This window comes from Carcharhinus amblyrhynchos, chromosome 13 (assembly GCF_965287045.1).
Source record: "Carcharhinus amblyrhynchos chromosome 13, sCarAmb.v2.hapA, whole genome shotgun sequence".
Classification (NCBI taxonomy): Eukaryota; Metazoa; Chordata; class Chondrichthyes; order Carcharhiniformes; family Carcharhinidae; genus Carcharhinus; species Carcharhinus amblyrhynchos.
Window position 1 is genome coordinate 57,533,248 of NC_137336.1, and position 25,361 is coordinate 57,558,608.

Here is a 25,361-nt window from a genome sequence, read left to right on the forward strand (position 1 = left end):
TCCATGGTTTAAGTGGGGTGTGAAATATAAGTATTTTGTTACCTTAATATCCTGGATGCAACAGTTTCATTAGCCCTATTTCACATTTTGATCCCTTGCATATCCAATATTTGCTGTTAGACAAATTACACTGGACCAACGTCCAAGGAACCTATTGTGTTTTCTGTCTGTCATTTGTATTCAACAGGGACCGTTGTGAGGAAATTTGCACAGTGTTCTGTTTATGACAGAAAATGCAATCTTTTGTTTTTGCAATGCTTGGAGAAAGCCTCTCATCAAGTAATATTTATCAAAGCAATAAAATTAATCATAATCAAATGATTTGAAGCTAGCGACAATGAACAAATGTTTTGTTTTGCAATAGGGCCATAAACTCCTTGATAGGACAGAGCTCAACAATGAAACAAAGCCTACTAAGGAAAATACATCCACTTTTGCACATGTACTCATGACCTCATGGATTAATATGTAGAAGGTTATTTCAGAAATGACACATAACCCACTATATTAAGCAGGTTTTGTTATTTGGTGTGATTAACATTTATTATGAACAGTTCCTTTTGTACAATTTAAAAGAATGGGAATGTTAGATGCATAACGCCAAATGGCTTTTTAACAGCAGTAACTGTAAGTAGTTTAACCTATGAAAGTTTGCACTTTGCACATTTATGTGTATTGTATTTTCTGTGTAATTGACGCTCATGGACATGCTCATACTCTAAAATTCGAAATCGATAAAACTTTGCCTGTCAACACTTGAGTGCTTCATAAAATTACTTTTAATTATGTTTGGAGAGTTTTCAAGGAGTGGATTCCTGTCAAGGCTTAGACAAGGCACTATTTCCAAAATTTTCAAAATTTATTGACCGTAATAATACATTTGAGTCCATAATTATTGCTGCCTGCAATCGTGGCTCTTGGTCCTTTTATTTTGCACAAGAAGATAGCTGAATTGCTTTATGACACCTTCCTTAACCATCCTTTTGAGCCACTGTCATCGCTCCATCTTGTTTCAATGTAACCAATTTAAAAACTCATACATTGCATACAGGTAACAGATATGAAACACTTTTAGTTTCAATCAATTATTTTCGCCTTTGAATTAATGTTATGAAACCACTTTGCTTATTCGTCATAATTTCTGGTGTGTGTCTGAACTTTGCTTGAAGTTTCTTCCTTGTTTCCAGGGCCGATCCGCTGGTTTTACAATCAACCAACCTGGCTCCAGGTATCCTGGGTCCTCCACCATCTGGATCCTTTCTTGCATCTGGCAACAGAGGAATGGAATCCCATGGGGGTAATGATTATCCATCAATTGTTTTATTACATTTTAAAGTTAATGGGGAGAGTGTAATTTTTCAGCATTGTGCTCAGTGTTGAAAACTAATGTATTTTGTGGTCTCTAAGTAATTAATCTGTGGCTGGAATCTTAATTTGCATTGCAGTCCGCAGTGGGACTGTGTAAGTAAACAAATACAACTATTAAATGCTGTTAGGATTACCTATTTTGATTAAAATTGTGCTTTGTGTTCAGATTTAAAATATGCTGAATCATACATAAAGTACTAATATCAGACCATTGATACAACGCACAGGTATTGTAATAATAATTGGACAGAAAGCAAATGTTGAATACAATCCAATATGTTAGGAATTCGCAAAACAGAAAAATAAAATAAAATTAAGGGTAAAGTTGCATATGACAAATCTCCGTGACAACCTCTTTAGGATGTTTGAAGGGAGAACATGTCAGAGCATTAATACTGTTATTTCTTCAGCAGTGAAAGATGATCTTTGGCAATCATAAACTTTCACGCCCTTGAATGAGGGTGGCAGAGTGATTCGCACTGCTGCTGCACAGCACCAGGGACCCGGGTTCAACCCTGGCCTTAGGTGACTGTGTGGAGTTTGCATGTTCTCCCTGGTATCTGTGTGGGGTTTCCTCTGGGTACTCTGATTTTCTCCCATGGTCCAAAGATATACAGGTTCGGTGGATTGGCCTTCCTAAATTGCCTATTAGTGTTCAAAGATTTGTCCACCTAAGTGGATTATCTGTGGTAAATGCCTCCATCCCCCCACCCCTTCCAACAGTCAGTGCTGGCACCCCACTTCCCCTCTCAAAATCTGGTCCTTTTCCCCCCATCCACACAGCCATCACTGGCATTCTCAGCTCCCATGTCCCCTCCCACCCATCACCACATGTAAATAATTCAACCCCTCCCCTTCCTACCCATGAGGCTCCTTCGGGGGACCACCCATGGTATTTCCCCCAGCGCAGGTTGGCACTGGCATGGTGCAAACTGTCACATCAGTGCAGTTTGAGAATCAGGACCCAGATTAGTCATCTAAGACATCTGGAAGATCTCTGGATTAACTTCAACACAAGGATACGGTTGCGTTGCCTGAACACAGGTGAGCGAGTTTTAATTTGCAGAGTACAATATTATCATATTGTTGCTATTTCTTGACATATTGCTTGCAGGTAAGCAGCAACACATATGTGCATATATTCCCCATCTTTGATTGTCTAAATTGCTCGCAGGTAAGCAACAACACATATATATGTATATGTTCCCTGTCTTTGATTGTCCAAATCACTGCATCAACCTCTGTGCCTGTTCAGTCTTGACTGGATGAGGTAACCAATCTCCAATTATAATCCAACCTCAGGCTTAAGTGGCAAGTAGCAAAAATGCCATACTGGACATTGTAGATGTATCTGCCAGCTAGTTGACAGTAGCTTGCTCAATAATACCAATATATATCTGATCAGAGTCTTGTGACGGGTGAAACAGGCCCACAGCATAAGAAGCTAAGCTTGCGGAAATACTCAAGATTTTCAGAATTTCTTAGCAAGCACTTTAGGTTAATTTTGTTTTAAACCATTAATCCAGATTTGAGGATGTGTAGAACTGTCTAATGATCCTCCTCTTGGCTGTGTTTTGAGTTGTTCCCTCAGAAACTCACAATGGAAGATTGTTGGGATGCAGGACTTGGGTTGTTAGTCTAGAACAATAATCTCTCCTCAGATTCGGGCCTGAGTGGCTTTTAAACATTCAAAGTTTTAGTACACGTTGACTATTAATGATATTGATTTTCTGTAACTATTCTATAGTTTATATTGAATGGTAAGTAATTAATACCTGCTTACCTTTCCACAAAGTCTAATCCTACTTTCTCAGACTTGTTAACTTTCATAGATGACTTCCAGTTACAACAGTGCTGTCCTTCAAGAAAAATGAGTCCTGTTCTACTTTACTACTTACGGCATCTGTACACAACATGTGTAGGTGCAAGATTGCTAAGGCTATGTTTAATTGTTTACCAGCTTCTCATATTTTGACCTTCAAAACTGTTCTAGAGGTTTTTTTAAAGTTGGAATGAGTAAGCCAAGTGGCTTGCAGTTTTTTCGTATGTGGTATCTTAGCAACTGCCCCTTTATTTAAGCAGTGCCTGCCTCCTGAATTAGGTATAAATCATTCCTTGTCTTTGAGTTTCCTTTGTTCATGCATTTTCCCATTCCTCTGCATTTCTTTCTAGCTGAAATGTTACTGATATGCTGGGACACTTTGATCAATTGAAATCACTTTAAGATATCCTGACAGGGAGAATGTCAAGGCAATGCTAAAAAGTTTTAAGAGATATTCAGCTGATGATCCTGTGGATGGGGTTAATGTTAGCTGTTAGCTAAATAAGCTATTAAAATTTATATCAATGAAAAAAAATGTCCTTTGGAGCAAACCTAAATTAGGCCAAGTGACCAAGGATCTGCTCCAATCTTTATCCGTATCCAGAAATTGAGAATGCGATTGGTTAACTTCAGTTGGCATGAAAGCTCACATTTAGTTCAGAGAAGTCCCACAGAGATTGTCTCAAGTTAGTATGTGAACTTGCAATAGAACATACTGTTACTTAATCTGATGTCAATGCTGAAGGCCTTCATTAAAAATCACACTATACTGTCGCCTTTCTGTGACTCAGCAGCATGGACAACTCAATTATTAAAATGAGGGAGAACTTTATAATTTGTTGGGTTTGGCGGGGGTGGTGGGTACCCTATAGGAAATCTACCCTTCCTGTGAAGTGAGGGTGGAGGAGGTGGCTGCTCCTTATTTTGAGCCAAAAAGGCAAACTTACCACAATGAAGTGTTTGAGAATGCCCTGTGAATCTGCCAGGAGATAATGTGAAGGGTGTGGCCTTCCTAGTTTTATCAGGTTCATAGTGCTTCTTCTTGCATGTTTATGTAGCTATTTTTGTTGAGTCTTTTATTATAATGTATTTTGGACTCTTGATAATTTAGTGCCTCTGAGGTCAATTTTATATAACAGTTCAAAGCTTTGATAAATTAATCGAATTCTTGATTGTCCGTAATTTTCAGCCAAGCTGTTGATACTGCACCACAATATTTAATAAAATCATTCTCTGGGAAGTGAAAATAAAAGAAGACAAAGAGAAAAAGACTGCAAAATACTTGATTTTGAAATCTTTTGGGCATGACGTTGTTTAATTCTTTCTCTATTTTAGCATCAAGTCGCAAAGGTCCTATGGATAACCAGCAAGGGAACAATGTTCAGAGGCTAAAGAAGCCACTTAGAATGGTTAGTGTTTCATTCTCTTGTAAGATTCTTAAATGAAAGTTACTAATTGCCATGAATAGAATCTAGTTTCAGAGAAGCTAGTTAATGATTTGATGAGGGATATAGCTGTATTTTCAGTACCTTTAGTTAATCTGCGTACTGAGGTGGGTGTGGGGGCCACTGCAGTGGTGTTGGATATAATCAACATGCTGGATCTGGTCTGAATATCAGTAGCTATCCACGTGATCAGCACCCTACCTTGAAATATATTTGTGGCTGAAATGCTCAGCAGTGTATGAGATGAAGAAAGATCAAGCAGTGAGTCACAAGTACTCTCCTGTATCTGATTGATCATAAATATAGAACATACATAAATATAGAGATCTATGCAGCTTTCTGATACTCTTTTCGCCACAAACTTGTGCCTGCAATATGAAGGAATGGTGGGGTGGCAGTTAGTGTCCACTCAAAATAACTTTTGCATGCATCAAAGAATACTGAATTTAGTAACATAATTTTACAGTGATCATTCTTTATGCTTTGTGAAAAATGTGGAAATTATGATTAGACTTCTGTGGATAAATATCTGTTTGGTCTAAGTTAATGTATAATTGTGTAACTAGGTAGCTACAATCAATACTGCTATACCCGTTGTTCAGCTTTTTGATATATTTATAGCTGAGATTTTCCCAATTTGCATGTTTTTGAGGTCAAGGTTATGTTTGGTTAAGGATTCTATTATTTTAAGTAACATCTCTGAACAACACCAGGAAGCCATTAGATAATACCAGTTTCCTTGGACTGATAACTAATATATGTTGTTCAAAAGGTTTTGGAGAAAGAAAGAAAATATGCCAAGAATTTATTTTTCAAGGGGGATATATTTTCAAATTTCATTTCCATGAACTTTGGACATCAGCAAAATATTAAAGAAGAATGGGCGGCATGGTGGCAAAGTGGTTAGCACTGTTGTCTCATGGCACCAATGACCCAGGTGTTATTTAAGCCTCTGGTGACTGTCTTTGTGGAGTTTGCACATTCTCCTGATGTCTGTGTGGGTTGTCTCCAAGTGCTCCGGTTTCTTTCCACATTCTAAAGATGCACAGGTTAGGTGGATTGGCCATGCTAAATTGTCACTTCGTGGCAGGAGTATTAGCAAGGTAAATATGTGGGGTTAAGGGGATAGAGCCTGGGTGGGTTATTGTTGGTGCTTACACAATGGGCCGAATAGCCTCCTGCACTGTAGGGATTCTGTGAATCCTGTACTCAACCCCTTACCACATTAAATTGATCAAAACCAGAAGAATTCCAATATCTGAGTAATGATTTTTGTTCAATATTAAATTGAAAGAGCATAAAATAGAAAATATTGGTACCATTTTATTCTTTTGCTCTTTATAATTAAAAATCTACTTCCTGTATGTCTGTGATATGACAGGATGCACTTTTTACTGTAACAATGCCCAGGAATCACTGTGTGCCTGACCAGTATGTTGCACATGAAGAATACTGTGTCGCTTAAACTTTGCATTCGGAAGCACAATGTGACCTGAGCAGCACATTGCAGGTATGGATTTGAGTGATGGGAGGAATAATTGTCACTGTGACCATACAGTGAACCTTGGGAGTTCTACATTGACTGAGCACACCCTTGCAACCAGAGGCCATTACCTGATCTAGTCAGTATGGTGGATTTGGAACAGTATATAATTTAATGATACAGTGCAGTCAAGCTTAATAAATATCTTTTGCTGCTCATCCTTTCTTGTACCTTAGAACTTGAATGATGAACCTGGCCGAGTAGTTCACATTAGCGAGTTGCAGCGAGGTAAATGCATGAATCGTGACCTGATCAAGCTGGCTGAACCTTTTGGGAAGGTGACAAACTACTTGCTGATAAAGTCAAAGGGTGAGGTAAGAATCAGCCATGGCTAAACATATTCTGTTGCATTGTGTTGAAGCCTGTGAAATTTCATAATCATTCCAGATTCCTGGATGTATTTATAAGGTGTCATGATGGCCAAAAAGGACAGATTCCCTTAAAGAAAGTTTGATAATTATGATAGAAAATGTTGGTGAGAAAAGGCTGGTCAGCTTATTGAAGCTCAGCCTTCCAGTGTGTTTAGAACATTTAAGGGATGTGGGTTTTTGCTGGCTAGGGCAGCATTTATTGCCAGTCCCTAATAGTTTTTGAGTTGCATCTTAACTGCTGCAGTCCATGTGGTGTAGGTATTGTACTGTTAGGGAGGGAGTTCCAGGATTTTGATCCAGTGACAGTGAAGGAATAGTGATATATTTCCAACTTACCCAATATATCACTTTAAACCCTCTTGACTCCACCTTAGCTGTTTTTCTATTGGCAAGCCTAATCTTCATTTATTGTTATGCATTCCCCTTAGCTAAACCATTTAATACTTTGCAAACTTCAGGGAGATCTTTTGTTAATTTTTCTTTATCATCATTTTCTTGCCCCCTCATCAATATATATATTTTCGTTTTGAAGTATGGAATGTAGTTCCCAAAAGTATGGCTTCATCAGTTAACCTTTAAATTTTTCTGTACTGTTCTGATGGTTGTTCCAATATTCTGATTTTGCTGGAAAAGTTGTTGAAGTTTTTTGTTTTGTACTCATCTGGGCACTTGCAAGAGTACCAAATGTAATGGGAACAATAATTTGTACCACATGAGAAGAGTGTGCTATTGGTTTGCAGGTGGACTCTGATTAGTAAAGGTGTTGCCAGAGAGAATGCATTAGTTGAAAGTCACTGACAGTTAACTACCATGGTAGAGAACCCCCAGGTAGACTTCACAATTAGTACATTAAAGAAATGGAGCTCATGCGACAGCTCCATTTCCAAGGCAAAATTTGCAGAATGGAGACTATTAAGCCATCTAAGGAAATTATTACGGGCAACTGCAGATATCAATGTAGCAGATGTGTCATCCACATATCATAAATATGCAAGGGATAGGAGTTAGGTGTCATTCCATCAAAGGCACATTCCTCGTGAAATCTAATAAAGATGTTTGCAAGAGATGGGCCTAAAAGGATCCCATGGCAACACGATCTGCATGGGCATACATTGTGTTGTTAAAACTGAACTGAATTGCTTGAGCTGCAAAGTTCATAAGTTCGATGAATACTGATTCACGTAATGATGGCGGGTCTGGATCACCATGATACAGTGCTATAGTGCAAATATTCTTAAATAGAAGATTGTTGAATAGGCTAGCAATGTTAAACAAGCATAGGGATGCATTGTTGCTATCGTTGCAAGTCCTGTGTGGTCTTTGCAGATGTGAAGGAATTCTTCACTGTGTATGTGGGAAAACGTGCTCAAAACTGGTTGTAACAAATCACCCAACCATTTGGCCAGCACATGTTGTGCAAAATCAGTAATCGATAAAATACGGATAAAGGGTCATGACTCTTGTGCATCTTGGGTGGCCCATACATACGTCTACACAGTGATTCATGAGCACTCACCCTGTCATCTATATCACACAATAAGAAGTCTCACAACACCAGGTTAAAGTCCAACAGGTTTATTTGGTAGCAAAATCCACTAGTTTTCGGATCGCTGCCCCTTTGTCAGGTGAGTGGGAGTTCTATTCACAAACAGGGCATATAAAGACACAAACTCAATTTACAAAATAATGATTGGAATGCAAGTCTTTACAAGTAATCAAGTCTTAAAGGTACAGACAATGTGAGTGGAGAGAGCGTTAAGCACAGGTTAAAGAGATGTGTATTGTCTCCAGACAGGACGGTTAGTGAGATTTTGCAAGCCCAGGCAATGGACGGTCACCTCAGCACTTCACTGTACCGCAAGCCCACGGTTAACCTCACGATGCTCTATTTCTCCAGCTTCCACCCTAAACATGTTAAAGAAGCCATTCCCTATGGACAAGCCCTCTATCTGCAGGATCTGCTCAGAAGAGGAGGATCGCAACGGACACCTCCCAGACGCTGAAAGATGCCCTCATAAGAACAGGTTATGGCACTCGACTCATCGCGCCACAGCGAAAGACCGCACCGATCTCAGAAGACAAACACAGAACACCGTGGACAGAGTACCTTTATTTTTGGTCGTCCAGTACTTCCCTGGGGCAGAGAAGCCACGACATCTTCTCCGGAGCCTTTAACATATCATTGATGAAGATGAACATATCGCCAAGGCCATCCCTACACTCCCACTTCTTGCCTTCAAACAACGGCACAACCTCAAACAGACCATTGTCTGCAGCACACTACCCAGCCTTCAGGAGAAAAGTGACCGCAACACCCCACAACCCTGCCACAGCAACCTCTGCAAGATGTGCAGGATCATTGACACGGATGCCATCATCTCATGTGAGAACACCATCCACCAAGTACACAGTACATATTCTTGCAACTCAGCCAACGTTATCTACCTGATATGCTGCAGAAAAGGATGTCCTGAGGCATGGTACATTGGGGAAACATGCAGATGCTATGACAACAGATGAATGAACACCACTCGCCAATCATCAGGCAAAACTATTCTCCCCCTGTTGGGGAATACTTCAGCGATCACGGGCATTCAGCCTCTGATTTCGGGTAAGCGTTCTCCAAGGCGGCCTTCACTACACATGACAGCGCAGAATCACTGAGCAGAGACTGATGGCCAAATTCTGCACATGTGGACGGCCTCAACTGGGATCTTGGGTTCATGTCACGCTACATGTAACCCCCATTACAACTTGCCTGGGCTTGCAAAATCTAACTAGTGTCCTGTCTGGAGACAATACACATCTCTTTAACCTGTGCTTAACGGTCTCTCCACTCACATTGTCTGTACCTATATGACTTGATTACTTGTAAAAACTCGCATTCCAATCATTATTTTGTAAATTGAGTTTGTGTCTTTATATGCCCTGTTTGTTAATAGAACTCCCGCTCACCTGATGAAGGGGCAGAGCTCCGAAAGCTAGTGGATTTTGCTACCAAATAGACCTATTGGACTTTAACCTGGTGTTGTGAGACTTCTTACTGTGTTTATCCCAGTCCAATGCAGGCATCTCCACATCACCTATATCACGTGGCAGCTTATGGCTGTTATGCAAGCCCACTGAGTGGTTTTTATTAGCTTACTTTCGAGCAAGGCTATGTTGAGCAGCAAGTTCGGGGGATGCAAATTTAGACCATAATTAAGAATGGCATGCAGTTTGGTATAGTCATGCTTGTTATGGATGATTATTCCCGTTCTTTTGTCAAGTTTACAGCTGTGTATGCCCTGCTTGGTCTCTAGGCTGTAAGACACTCGCGTTGCATGTGAAAATCAGACAGGCAATTCAGCATCATGCAAGATGCACTGTCAAACAACTTGCCTGATACTGTTTGCAGGATACAGACTATACCCAACCAACATTGCTTGCAATTATGTGAGATTGATAGCACACAGTTTCCAGCAATAGATGTGATTCTGCGATTGGATAACATTTGCTACATAATCCTCAGTGTGCTCAGAATTATGGTGATAACCAATTTAAGATTGTTAGCCAGGCTTGCAGTATGCGCTATTTGCATGTACTGGGAGCTACATATGTGAATATGCAGGACCTTGTTCTTTGCAGACAGAAAGAACATGCATACATTGTGCCTGTTTCAGCTAATCAAAATAACTGGCAGCCGTTTGCTGGTTCATTCCACGGGGCAATGCCTTGACTAATCAGAGTCATTCATTTTTTTGGAGAGGGGAGTTGATTCATGTCCATCAGTGGTTTAGAATTCAAACAATGCTTGGCTGTTAACTGTAAGTCACCATCAATTGGTGCAATGCCACTATCAAACAGAGCGCAACTGCCAACCAGTCTGTTTTCCTTCTCATACAGTATAAATTGTCATTCCCTGTACATTTGGTATTCTTCCAAATTATCCTGATGAGTGCAAGATGAAAAACTTTGACAAAAAAGTTTCCCTTTTCAGCAATACACAATTCCGAGCTACCGAACGAGTATTCTGTTGTTTTACAGTTGTTTCACTAAGTTGTTCCGACATTAGAACTGATTATCTGCCATCACATAATTGAAATTTCTCTGTGCTAGTTCCATCCCTCAATCTGTGATTGTGTTGTTCTTCCCCCGTCCCTTCTCCCATTGTACTTCACCTGCTTGCCATCAAGTTTGAATATTCATATTTGGAGCTGATCATACAAAAAAAATTACAGGTGATTGTCAAGATCTAGTAGCATTCAACATTTTTTATATTTTTAATTATAGGGATTTGTGGAATTGGCATATCCTGAAGCGGCTCAAGCCATGGTGAAGTTTTACCAGATGAAACCTACCTTTGTCGATGGCAATGTCATCAGAGTAGAACTCTCTCAGAAATATAAGAAGTTGACCATAAAGGTATTTTATTTAATATGGTATGTGTTACGTTTTGGGCATTTGACCTCTTCTACAGAAGAAAAGAATAGGTAGCCACCCCTTGGATTACTTCAGTGAGATAGGTATTACTTTATCACAGTCTAAGATGGAAGAGAGAGATGTCATGTGACGAATTACACAGAGATGCATTGCTTCACAATACATAACATCTCTCCCCTTTTGCTTCAGTAGCACAACAACAAGCTTTTAAAGTTTATTGATTATCCACATCAGTTACATTACCAAGTAGTATAATCTGTATATGTACAATTAATATGCAATCACATCGCAAGTTTTTTTTGGTGAATGTGATTTCGTTTTGGTAAGATACAACGTTCTGGAGTCTGATCTTTGACATCCTTGATAGCCTTTTCTTTAAGAATATCAGGTATTTCATCTTATGAAGTTTTTTTTTGTTTTCAGCTTCCAGAGATGTTGGTTGTTCTGCTGGAGTAGACTCTGAACTTAGGTCTATAGTAATTCTTGGTTCAGGTATTTAGTGTCTGATATAAGCCTTTCTGATACTGTTTCTGCCATTCACTTTTTGAAGTGGGGATTTGATCCATGTCCATCAGGCCCATTTTAGCTAGAATGGTTGCAGGTACCCATTTCTTACTTGCAGAGTAGCTTCTCGCTAAAACTCTTTCTCTTTGCTTAAAATGCCTCAGTTTTGATGTTTGTTAATGGCAGTAAGTTTATGTTTTTTTGTTGTTGTTGCTCTACTATTGTAGTTGTGTCAGATGGTGTGAGTAGATCTTATTTAGTTTCCTTCTCATGAACAACACTGCCGGTGAATTTTGTGTGGTGATATGAACCGTGTTTCATTAGGACTTGAGAAAGTCGTTTACTCCCTGGGGTAACAGACCTTCATCTTTGGATGCTTTAATGTCATGTTTCAGTGACTGTACTAGCCTCTCCTCCAATCTGTTAGCAGATGAATGATATGGATATGGGGTAGTCCTAATGTGTTGTATACCATTGCTCTTAAGTTAATCGAAAAATTCCTGAGATGTTAACTGAGTCCCATTATCACTGACTAGTTGTTCGGCTCATCCAAATCTTGTGAGCAACTACTCTGGTTTCTTTTGTCTTTCATTATGCTGACTTTGGGCCACTTTGCACGTCCACTTGGACAAGAAACATGTAGCCTTCAATGGATCCTGCAAAGTCGACATGTAGCCTCTGCCAAGATTGTTTTGGCTATTCCATGGGTGAAGTGGTTGTAGGTTGGAATATTCTGTATTGTGGCATATGACTGGTGTTACCCACTTTTTCTTCTGTTTGTGAGTTCACCAAAAACAGTTTTGTGAGTTCTTTCATTCGCATTACCCTTGGATGATCTTTGTGCAGTTAATCCAGGATTCAGCTTTGTAAGTATGGAGGAGTGATCGCCCTGACCCCTCATAGCAATACTCCATTTTGGACAGTTAATTCAAGTTCCCTCATTACATAAAGTCTCAATTCAGGATTCTTCTTATGTTGTGTTCCTCTTAAATCCATGTCTATGATCTGACTCATTACCGGGTCATTCCTCGTGTGCCTTTGTACCTGAGACAATTTTTTTGGAGCATTCTCTACCTCGGAAAAGTATATGTTGATGTTGCTGTCTTGTCCTCAGTTTTGTCTTGAAGTGACAAGCTCAATAAGGATCTGCTTTGGTATGCTGTTCTGATCTCCGATATTGATTTCATAATTATGTACTGATAGTATCAATGTCCATGTTTTTTGATGACTTGCAGCTAATAATGGAATTCCCTGGTATGGGCTAAAAATGATTCAGTGGCCGTGGTTGGTCAACGAGATAACTCGTCTGCCGTATACATACTGGTGAAATTGTTTTAATGCCAAAACTATGCAGAGCTCTTTTTTGTCAATTCCTGCATAATTTTGTTCCTGTGCTTGAGATCGTTTGTGATGCAAAGGCTGTTGACTGCTCCTCCGCAGTTTCCATAATGCGAGGAGATACGACACCCACCCCATAGGGTGATGCCTCACATGCTATTTGAATTTTCACCTGAGTTACACTGGATCAATATCTCAATTGCTTGAGCACGTCTTTAACTCCTTTGTACACACTTTCATGCTCTTTCACCCAATTCCATTGTTGGTTAGCCCACCAGGTATGATGTGGCTTTAGTAGTGTCACAGAATTTGGGATGAACTTATCGTAATAGTTGATTAATCCTAAAAATGATCTCAACTTATGACGCGTTCTGTGGTCTTGGCACATCTATGATTGCTGTCATTTTCTTAGGCCATCCTTGTCTATTACATGACCTAGATAACTGATGGGAATTATTGGAAAAATTCACGTTTCATTCTTCGTATGGAGGTTTGACTTCTCGAGATGCTCCAGTGTTTCTTCCAAGTTTTGTAAATGTTTCTATTCAGTTTTGTTTGTGATTAGAATGTCATCCAGATAACATTGGGCATTGCTGAGGCCATGTAGGATTTGGTCCATTGATTTCTGGAATATAGCCGTTGTAAGTGTTGTTTTGAATGGTAGCTGCTTATACAGGAACAATCTCTTGTGGATAACAATCATTAGCAGTGGTTCAGCAGTGACTCAGTTGCCACCCTCATTTGCAGATAGACCTGGGACAAGTCTAGCTTGCTGAACTGCTGACCACCAGATAATCCAGTGAATAGGTCTTTGATGAACAGTATAGGGTACTGGTTGACACATGTGACTGGATTTATCGTCATCTTAAAGTCCTCGCAAATTTGTACAGAACCATCAGATTTGCTAATTGGGCCAGTTGAGGTTGCCCAATTGCTCATTGTTACATTGACTATTTTTTGCACTCTTGACTCTTTTTTTTCTTGTTGCACTTCTAGCTTCTGTCTTGCTGCTTAAAGCACAGTTCTTGTCTTTAAACATCTAAGGTTGCTATCAGAGTTGATATTACGCTTTGCCTCCATTGCAGTCATGGATCCTAGGGAATTCTCAACCACCTTCTCCTGAAGTTTTTGCAGTGTGTTCTTGCTGTCAGCCAATTGGTTAAATGTTCCCCAGTAAAGCTTGATTTTATATAAGCATGTTCTTTCAAAGAATGCAGGAGAATTTCCCTTTACTGTATGCAAAGGTAATTCTGCTGATTGACCATTAACGTCTACTTGAACCATGATATATCCCTTCAATGGAACTACCTTCTCAGTATAAATTTGCAAGATTATGTTTAAAGATTTTAGTGATAAATGTTTAAGTTTCTGATCGTTTATACTTTCTGGGAGAAGTGGTATAGCTGCTCCTGTATCTGCTTCCATTTTTACCTCATTTCCGTCTAACTTTGGGTAAAACTCAGACCTTTGCGTATCCCCTTTCATGGATAGGACACCTAGTTTCAGTTCTTCGATCTTCTCTGGTCTGGTATTATCTTGAAAATTTCCATTGTCCTTAGATACTTTGTCGACCCCTTTTGTAAATCTTGACATTTTCTTGTATTTGCACATCTTGGAGGCTTGCAACATGCCTTCATTTTGTGGCCCTTCTTGCCACAGCTTTTATGTTTATTTTCTCTGCTCCAACATTCATGTGGCAAGTCCCCCACCTGGGCATACCTATGGCATGCTTGCATTTTAAGACATTTCTTTGCCAGTTTCCATCTCATATGTTTTGGTTCCAGCTCCAATTTGAGAAGCTCCTTTTCCAGCCAATTCCATGGATACCATGAACACAATAGCAAGTTTTTGTGTTAAAGTAGTTTCAGTGAGCAATTGTCTTTGAATTGCTTCATTTCAAAGCCTACAAAAAGCCTGTCTCATAGTCAAGCCTGCTGAGGGTCAAGCCAAACTCTCAAATTATTGCCAGTCTTCTTAATGTTGCTACAAATTGTGATATATTTTCGTCCTCTTGGCTCCATCGATGGAATCTGAAGGTCTCAGCAATTTAGTGGTTTAGGCTTCTTGGGATGAACAGGCTCTGCAGCAAAGCAAAGGTTTTCCACCTTACATTGCTAAGGAAAGTGACTATGTTAAGTTCATCCAGCCTCCTATTTGCTGCATTCAAATCTCTTTTCTTAAGCAGTCCATTTTCCCCATTTTCTGAAACACTTCCATGGCCTTGTCATTGCAGTACTGATCCTTAGATTGTAGTACTACTTTAACCTTTTCTTCCCTGCTTTTTTACTCCTAGAAATTTAACTTGCAGTATTTCTTTATATTATTTCTTGGCTGGACTGTGACTCAAGATTGGAAAAAAAATCGATTTTTTTTTTCCTAATTATTTTTATAATAAGCGCCAATCTGCCTTTAAACCAGAAGATCTAAATTCTGATTTATCTTTGTTCTTTTTTGTGGTTTGTTGGAGCAGTTGCCTTTCCAGAAGCAGGGTCACCCTGAGACACAGTATCCAACGCAGCCACGTGCGACAGAGAGCCCGAAAGGAGTCTCCAATTCAGTAAGTAAAATTATTGATTTTAGATTTGTTCCCTTATTTACACAATCTGTTCGTTTTCTAGGGGGTTTTGAGCCCACCTAGTTATTTAATAAACGATATGTTCACCAACTATTGCTTTTCCTGCACCTGATTCTCCTTGAGCTATCTCGATGTTGAGTCGATTTTTTTTTTAAAGATGGAATGGTCAAGAGTGCTTTTATCAACTTAAAAGTTAATATTCACCTGCAGCAAGTGCTAAACAAAATCTGTTTCCATGGCTAAATTAACTGCACTTTGGATCGATGGTATGACAGTCCCCTGAAAATCGACTCTTGACTCAAAAAGTCCAGATGAATTATTTCAGGACTGTTTTCTTGTCACCAGTTTTGTTTAAAGTTGACCTTCGTTGACGATCTTGCTGGAAGACACCTCATCGCCAGTTTTGTTGAAAGATAAGGTGCTGGCAGTTATGTGGTTTAAATAATGTATTTTCCATTCATGTTTAGGGCAAAGAAATTGAGGAACGCAGTCGGGTGGTCCACATCAGCAACTTGCCTTCTGTTGGCTACACTGATTCAGAAATTGTATGCCTTGGTATACCCTTTGGAAAAGTGACCAATTACCTACTGATGAGAGTTAAGAATCAGGTGCTGTGGAATTCAAAATGTCAGCAATAATGTGAAATATTTTATGACTGAGTAATAAAAGGAATTAATTTACTTGGATCATATATTACTGTTCTGGTAGTGAGGAATTGTAACTTTTAAAATAATAGCCGCCAAATATATACTGGAGTATGACTTGTTGGCATTTCAATGGTTGCAGGATTTTAATACTGTGTGTTTCGAAGAATTCAGGACTTGCCTTGTTCAAGCTATTTAAAGAGTGTGTTGCAAGTTCCTTGATTTTGCTTCTTTATCCTGTTAGGATTTGACATTATAATCCTTCAAATAGAATTAACATTTATTTTAACTTAGCATTTGTTTGGTCATTTTGTTCTAAAACTGATGTGTATTAAGGGGAGGTGGGGGGGACTTCCATTGTTTAGTGGAATTCTGACTTAGCATAAGGGAATTCCGTCCTTTTAAATTTTTCTGCCTCCCCAACACGAGGAGGGGAGAGCTTCAGAAACCCCAGTTCACTGCAGGCCATGAAAAAAGTACAAAAATTACATGATTCCATGTCATGAATTTTCAGACCTTTTTGCCATTGGCTACTCTCATCCTTATGGTTAGTGGAAAGATTTTAATACATAACTTGTTTTTAATGCAATTTGCTACCACCTTAAGTAACATGCAGTTTTTTAATTCTGGGAAATGAGCAGTGCTGGCAAGGCTGACATTTACCATCTGTTCATTGCCTTTGAAGGTGATGATGGTCTCCTTGAACTGTCGCAGTCCACTTCATGAAGGTGCCCCACAATGCTGTTGGGTAGAAATGATGACTTAATGACAGTAAAGAGGCAACTAAGTATATCCAGGTCAGGATAGTCATGAAGGAGATGTTGAAGGTGATTGTGATCCCGTGCACCAGTATTGTAAATGGGAAGTGCTCCATCCAACCATTCCTCTCTCCTCTCTTTACTTTTGAGCCATGGGCAGTTGATTCATTCAGCTGCACTAGCTGTTGCTTCACTGATCCAAGTTTTGAATTTGGAATTAATTATTGGCTACAGTAGTATCTGCAAATATTAAGATAAAATATTGACATCATGACATAAGCAGAAAATTGAGATGGGTAGGAGTAGAGGTATATATGAACAGATAAAAATAGATAGTCAACTATGAAGGTGACCTATTGCTGGTGCGGTTGTGACATCAGTGCTGTTCTAAAAGTGGAAACAATAAAAATAGTAAGACGGCAGAATAACTTGAGTCATGCATTTTATAATGTTGAATGATCAAACTCATGTAAAAGCAGAAGCATTTTAAGTGAGTGAGAGTTACTTGTTATGACACGTCATAAAAGGATATTAGGGATGATGCTTTGTTAGATTTGAGAAGGGCTTATGCACAATTGATTGTTGGTAAATATTTGAATTGTTTCTAAGGATCGTAGTATCATTAGATATATAACAATAAACCTGCTTAATCAGAAGGCTCTGAACTAACACAATGAGAGAAAGAAATGTCTGCTGTCCAAATATATATTTTTTTGGAAAGATGGTGTTAATGTTATTTTCCCTGGCAAGATTTCTGGCCATTCCGAATTATAAGTGAACTTCTTTCGAAGATTGAATATATGGCTGCCTATAGTAAGTCTTTTTCTGCTGTGGTGCTGAACCTATTGGAGGGGTGGCACAGTGGTTAGCACTGCTGCCTCAAGGCCAGGGACCCGGGTTCGATTCTAGCCTTGGGTGACTGTGTGGAGTTTTCACGTTGTTCCCGTGTCTGCATGGGTTTCTTCGCACAATCTAAGGATGTGCAGATTAGGTGGATTAGCTGTGTTCTGTGTGCGGTGTCATAGGGATATAGAGGATGGGTAATGCCCTTTTGGAGAGTCAATGCAGACTCAATGCGCCAAAAGGCCTCTTTCTGAACTGTAGGGATTGTTTGCCTCTATTTCCGGTCTTAGTTACGTTTCCTAATGATCCTTTGTTTCAACTACAGGTTTTCCTGGAAATGGAAACACACCAAATAGCAATGGCCATGATTGAGAAATTCAAGAAAATACCTCTTATGTTCCATGGCAGAGAGCTGAAAGTATATTTGTCTCAAAAATATAAAAATCTAGTATTGAGGGTAAGTCATATGTTAATGTTAAATTTTATTTATTAGGATTGAGCCCAGTGAGTACCTGGATATGGTTATTGAAATGTTGGCTTTGGGATTTGCAAAATTGGTCTGCTTCACTGGCACACAAAAATGCCCTTTCAACTTGCATTGCTACTGTGGTAAACATCATTTACCTCAACCAAAGCATACCAGTGCTGTCTGAGTAGAACAAACGCTGTCTCAGCTAAATAGTTGGAAGCAGATATTCATAGTAAGTACCAGAACAATTGAATCGCACATGCAGAATGACCTCTTAAAACTGTGGGATTTACTGCTGGGTTTGATGCTTTAGTAGCAGAATGATGACATACTTTCTCATACCTTTAATAAGCAAATAATTTAAATTGTCTAGTGTAAGAGCTCCTTCATAAATGAGTTAGTATTGTACTTTAAGAATTATCCGCTACTTCAAGAATTAACTCAGGTGGCAACAAGGGAATTAATATTTTATTTCTTTCAGAAACAAGGCAAAGGAGTTGACGAACTGTTAAGAAACAGAGAGCGAGAAAACCGGTAAGCTGTGTACTTAAATGTTCTATTTATTTATGTTGGCTAAGTTTCAACAGTAACTCATTGGGAATTATTTAAACTTATTTGAAAGACAGTTAAGCAAATGTAATTAAGCTGCATTAGATATTAATAATTTAGAAATTTATCTTTCGAAATATCTGCAGTGTAAGTATTTTGTAAATTTTTTTTGGAGTATGGTGCAGTTTGACATACAGGCATTAGCAATTAAGCAGATGCAACAAAGACAGCTCTGCTGTACACATTTCTGCTGCTAATTTCAGAGCATCTTTAGTGCAAGCTTGTGGGTTTGGTGACAGCCATCATTGATGGATTGCAGCATGTGGAAAGGAGAGAAAAAATAAAGACCTTAAAAAATTGGTATAATCTTTCCACTCACTCAACCACCAATTCTTTTTAGACTAAATAACAGATTTGTTTATAACCTTAGAGCAGTGTACTCTCCTGGAGCATCAAGGCATCTATTTACATGTCAACTGATCTTCAGACTTAATACTCTTCTATGTAAAACAAAAATCAAACGCAAATGAGATGGGTTGACAGCCCTTGGTGGGGCACTAAATCTTCAGTGTTTATAAGTGCATTTAAGACATAATTATGGACAACTTAGCTTTGAATTCAGAGTGATTTTAACCTGTTAATGTCATCATTTGATGCACCAGTCATGAGACAGGAGCAGAAAGCAAATGCAATCATCCGCTCGTAGATTCAAAGCCAGTTTTTTTTGTATTTAGTCCATTTCCTAATGCTGTGAGTGATTATTATTTTTCCTATATTGACAAATTCTTGGCACCTGTTCTTTTTACATCAGCTAAAATCAGGAGCTTGTAATCAAAGATACAGACCAACGGTGCATTGAAACTCTGGCCTTTTTCTTTAGGAAAACACTCATGATGGTAGTTTTTGAATTGCCTGATAGTTCAATTCATGTTTTTGTGGATGTTTGATTTCAGGAAAAGAGGTCGTTCTCACAGTCCTTCTAAAAGAGCACGATCCCCCAGCAATAAGAGAAAGGCTCAAGACAAATCCAAGAATTCGAAGGAAACAGACCATGAAAGTACACAGATGGACTCTCCTTCAATGGAGGAAAATAAAGATTCCAAACAGACGGAAGGAGAAAATATTGCTAAAGTAAAGTCACAGGGCAGCCCTTCACCAGACACTGATAATGATGAGGAAGATGGCGCAGAAGACTTACTGTTGGCCTATGATGAATCAGTGAAAGCCAAGTTAGAACCTGGTGATGATATGGAAGTGGAATTGGAACCAGATATGGAAGTTGGGCACTTCAGTGAATGTGAAACTAAAGAGGAGGCTGATGATGCAGAGTCAGGTTCTCAGATCTCAGCACGATTACCTGGAAAGGTAGGCATAATTTGTTTAAATATTCTGACAATTTTTAGTATTAAATATGTATGATTTGGATTACAGAAAAGGGTGAAACTTGTTTGTGGATTCATGCTTCCCTAACAGGGTTCATACCCTTTTTTATTCAGGTATTATAATGCTTTTGTATTCTTGCATTTCAGTCATTTTTCAGTCTGGATTCAGTTTAGTGTGTATTTGTAGTAAAGTGACAATGATTGTATGCCATATTCTATACTAGAAACAGAACAAAAGTTCAGGAAGATAACATTATTATAGTAGTTATCAGGCAAGAGAAGGGTTTTTTTTAACAAGAGTATTTGTCTATTCTCCCCTCCCTTTCACAAGAACTATTTATCCTGCTGCAGCTGGAGTCTGAAATGAGTTGCTGTTTATAAATTCCAACATGGCAGCACAAGACAATGGTTAAGAGCAAACCCAATGCTTTTCATGTAGCCTTCACATACAGATTGAATATTGCCATTCTCTTGGGACGTGGCGGGGTGGACATTTAAGGAGGTTATTCTTTTGAAGAAATTCACATGATAATTTTGTAGCACGATTAAATTGGAAATCTTATATACTTGGCAAATTCTTTTCACTTCCATGTGAACAATGGATGAGAATTGCTGTGATCTCTGCATGCTATTCTTGCGCTGTTCTCTACTGCAGGATATCCCCACTTCCAAAAAGCCATCATTCACTTTAGTTCCTTTGATGTTACGTCACTGGATGGGGCAGTTCACATTTTCTATCTGCTTCCAAGATTTTGTTCTTTCAATTTAGGAAAACTGCACGTGGACCTGGCCTTCAGAGAGATCCTTGCACTGGATAATTTTTTGATGTGATTTATTGTCACATGTATTAGCATACAGTGAAAAGTATTGTTTCTTGCGCGCTACACAGACAATTCATAACAAGAGAACGCAGAATGTTGTGCTACAGTTACAGCTAGTGTATAGAGAAAGGTCAACTTAATGCAAGGTAGGTGCATTGAAAAGCCTGATGGCAGCAGGAAAGAAGCTGTTTTTGAGTCAGTTGATATGTGACCTCCAACTTATGTATCTTTTTCCAGACAGAATAAGGTGGGAGTGAGAATGTCTGGGATGCGTGGGGTCCTTAATTATGCTGGCTGCTTTGCAGAGGCAGTGGAAAGTGTAGACACAGTCAATGGACGTCATAATTCTTGCAGCACTTGTGTTGAGAATCTTCATAACTTGTTATAGTGACTTCACAATGTATTATGACATATGGTCAGCAATAAGCAAAGCAGAGTATCCATAGAGAAGCAGTCCCACAGCTACTGGGCTGAGACTACATTAACCATCCCTTTGTTTTCACATTGAATACATCTCAGTCATCAGGCCATTTCAACTCACCTGATGGTTTGCTTTGATGTGTGAATCACATCCGGCTTTATATTTGCATTAACTATTTCAAAGGTACAAATCATTTTAAAATCCAATCAACTGCTCAGTTTTCCACCATCCACTTCTCTACATTTGACCAAACTCAAAAATGATTGATCGTTTTGATACTGACAGTTATGCTATTTGACTTCACCGGTCTCCTCTTCAAACTAGAGTAAATGAATAAAGCTAAGCAATGTTACAAAATTCTCACTTGCTTGTAAAGAAAAGCAAATAGCTGCTTCAGGTTTTTACTCAGGGAAAGGAGGAAGGAAGAAACGAGAGAATGTGTACTTAGAGTTGGGGAGGAATGGTGAACATTGGCATGCATATTATTTTAAAGAAGGACAGAAGAATGGTGATGAAAATGTATGAATAATAATAATATCCAATGAATCAGTACTTGGAACCGTCTATCTAGAACATCTTGGAGTCCATTTAAGCACAGAGGAACTCTCTGACATAAAATAATATTTGTAGAGCCACATTGGTTTGTATAGCCAAACAAGAGACAAAAGAGTCCTCATTTCATCTACTCCAGTGTTGGTGAAAAAGCCTCTGGCCATTAATCGAGTGCTGCATGATGACATGTCTAGTTTTGAGTGGTGAAGTATAACAGTTGCTGACTTGCCTTTGGACCATTCATTGATTGTTGGTGGTGTCTTTAGCACTATTTAGCAGAAGCTGCTTCAACTCCAGCATTGATCCAGCTGAATTTTGACACTAAATCCGAAAGACCTTTTGTATGGTCTTTACCTGTAGAAACCTCCCTTTTTATCCTGCATGTTTTCTCTGAATTCTTTGAGTTTTTGCCTCACTGTATGAATTTGTTTTTTTTTACTCATTTGCTTACTTTTAGAATATCTGTAATTTAACTCTAAAATGAAATTATATGCAGTGATGGTTTTGAGACAGTTGCATCTTTACTGTACTCAAACCTAAAATGGCCAGTGCTGCATTCTGTTCTCTTATCCAAAAATGACATTGGAGCAACCAAACATCTTGCAAGTGAACTTCTCTGTACAGTGAAACTGCTGAATCACATTTTGAACCTGTGACGTTTTATTTATACTATTGTAATTTTTGTTTCACTTCAGAGATCAGAAGGCATACGGTGTCCAGAATATATAGATGAGTTTTTTGCCTTTGAGGAGGTTGATGACCCGCATGGTATCCTGGCTCCGAAAATAAAATCTGTCCAAACAGACAAAATGGATGCTGATGTTAGCAAAGGTGAACAAGATGCCGAAAGACAGAGGTTTAATCTAAGAAACAATATGGATGAAAACCCCGAAGCTGATAGAAAAATTGATGAAGAAGCAAAGGGAAACAATTCCACAATGTGTGAAGAACCATCAAGTGAACAGATCCAGGCACTCTCTCCTCTTCCAGATGAATACAAGCTTGGGCCATATAAACCCAACAATCCTGTAGGTAAGTTTTCTTTAATATTCATAGGATGTAGGTGACACTGGTAAGGCCAACATTTATTCGTCACCCTTAAATGCCCTTGAGAAGAACTACCTTGTTGTATACAACTGAGCAGTTAGCTAAGCCGTGAGGGAGTTAAGAGTCAACCAGTTGTGAGTTATGAAGTTACATTTGGGTCAGAGCATTTAGAGATAGCAGACTTTCTTTCCTAAATGATGTGAACCAGATTTTTTAAATCACAGTCCGATAGTTTTATTGTCAACATTGCTGATGCTGGACTTTTATTTAATGAATTTAATTTCCCCAGCTGCTGAGGTAAAATTTGAACTAGTTTCTGAGGATCACTAATTCAGCATTCTTAACATTAATTACCACCTCTCAATTTTTTTGTCTTTTATTCCCCATGCAACTGCTGATTCTTCGTGATTTTTAGCAGGTGCTCACAGGCATTTGGTATCTCCCCTAAAAGCTAATTCTTCATGGATAAGCCTACGTGATAAGATGGGAGGGGGGGGGAGCACAGTCGTTAGCACTGCTACCTCACAGCAACAGGAACCTGGGTTCAATTGCAGCCTTGGGTAACTGTCTGTGTGGAGTTTGCACATTTTCTGTTATGTGAGTTTCTTCCCACAGTCCACAGATGTGTGGGTTAGGTTGATTGGTCGTGCTAACTTGTCACTTAGTGTCAAGGAGGTGAACAAGGTAAATAGATAGGGTTATGGGAATAGGGCTGGGTGGGATTGTTGTTGGCACAGGCTCAATGGGCTGAATGGTTTCTCTGTGCTATAGGGATTCTAGGGTAGCAGGTAACATTGCTCACTTTCACACTTGCAGCTTATTTCATTTATGTATACGCTTTCTCAACTCTTAAAATACTTATTTTTCCTTCTAAAAACACCCCTGGGTCTGGCTTTCAAGTTTAAAAACTACTGTTGGAAGAACAATAACCAAACAAAAAAAAAGTTCAGTCCTTTCCTGTGGCTGTCTTTTTTTTATACTTCTCCATAGGACACTGTCTCTTATCATCTCCCTCCCTTCTCCCCCCTCCCCCTTGCCCCATTGATACTTTGATATGCTTTGTATCGTGTTCCTTTATAATGAGGTAACTGGAAAGTGCATCCTAGCTATATCAGGTGGCTGTTAGATTTAGTCTCCAAAAGTGAGTCCATTCATTTTATGGTACCTTACAATTCTCATTTGAAGTAGCCTAGAAACATTTCACTCAGCTGATTAAAAGTACTGTAATTTTCTGATTCTTCATGTTGTAGTATATTTGCCAGATTGTGTTATAATGTGTTCATGATTCTATTGTCACACAACATTTTCCAACCATTTTCTCTTCAGCCGCGAAATTTCAAACTTATTGTCGTCAATCATTCTCACTGAGCATGATTTTCCAAAATTTCCTAGGTTCTCGAATCATCCTAGCAAATTAGAAATTAGCAAATCTAATGTTATGTATTCCAAGAAAGGAGGAAGAACTAAAAACTAAAGGTTCATTAGCCTGGCATCAGTCATCAGGGAAACTCTGTAATCTACTATTAATAAAATTGTAACAATGATGTTAGAAAAATTAGAAGTATGCCCAATGCAGTTTTGCAAAAGAGGCATAGAGTTTGACAAGCGTATTCTTTTTTGAGGATATCCAGTGGGATTGATAACAGAGACCCTGTAGAAGCAATATGCTTGCATTTCCAAAACACATTCAGTAATAAATTTAATGAAGGTTATTATGCAAAGTAAAGGCTCACAGAGTCGTGGTAATATATTAGCATGATGGAAGATTGGTTAAGCTTTGAGGAGTACACGCCTAATTTGTACTTTGTAGATGGTGTACAGACTTTGTGAAGTCAGGAGATGGGTTATCTGCTGCAGAATTCCTCGATTCTGACCTGCGATTGTATCCACAGTATTTATATGGCTAGTCGAGTTCAGTTTCTGGACAATGGTAACCTTTAGCATGTTAATAGTGGGGGATTCAGTGATGAAAGTACCACTGAATATCATGGGCAATGGTTAGATTTTCTCTTGTTATAGATGGTCATTACCTGACATTTGTGTGGTGTGAATATTACTCGCTGCTGCATTTGGTCATGGATTGCTTCACTATCTGAGCAGTCACAAATGGTGCTTAACGTTGTGCACTCACCAATGAACATCCCCACTTTTGACTTTATGACAGAAGGAAGATTATTGATGAAGCAGCTTAAGATGGTTAGGCCTAGGACACTACTCTGAGGAACTCATGCAGTAATGTCCTGGAACTGAGATGATTGATCTTCAACCATCTTCCTTTGTGTTAGGTATGACTCCAATCAGCAGGTGGTTTTTCCCCCTAATTTCCATTAATTTCAGTTTTGATGGAGCTTACTGCCGCACTGAATCAATTCTGCTTTGATGTCAAGAGCGGTCACACTCACTTCATGACTGGAATACAATTCTTTTGTTCTTGTTTAAATCAAGCTGTAATGAGGTCAGGAGCTGAGTGACCCTGGTGGAACCCTA

General features: G+C 39.0%; 1 protein-coding gene across 4 annotated transcripts in view; it reads left to right on the plus strand.

Moving 5' to 3' along the window:
- Positions 1-25,361, plus strand: part of LOC145351934 (matrin-3-like) — a 68,546-nt gene that overhangs the window by 34,587 nt on the left and 8,598 nt on the right. For all 4 annotated transcript variants that reach the window (XM_080201733.1, XM_080201729.1, XM_080201730.1 and 1 more), the window contains 10 exons: positions 1,188-1,297; positions 4,526-4,599; positions 6,355-6,492; positions 10,822-10,953; positions 15,284-15,370; positions 15,856-15,996; positions 17,959-18,090; positions 18,584-18,636; positions 19,605-20,016; positions 22,523-22,859. In XM_080201733.1, coding sequence (XP_080057859.1) covers positions 1,188-1,297; positions 4,526-4,599; positions 6,355-6,492; positions 10,822-10,953; positions 15,284-15,370; positions 15,856-15,996; positions 17,959-18,090; positions 18,584-18,636; positions 19,605-20,016; positions 22,523-22,859 — 1,616 coding nt within the window. The remainder of the gene's footprint in view (positions 1-1,187; positions 1,298-4,525; positions 4,600-6,354; positions 6,493-10,821; positions 10,954-15,283; positions 15,371-15,855; positions 15,997-17,958; positions 18,091-18,583; positions 18,637-19,604; positions 20,017-22,522; positions 22,860-25,361) is intronic.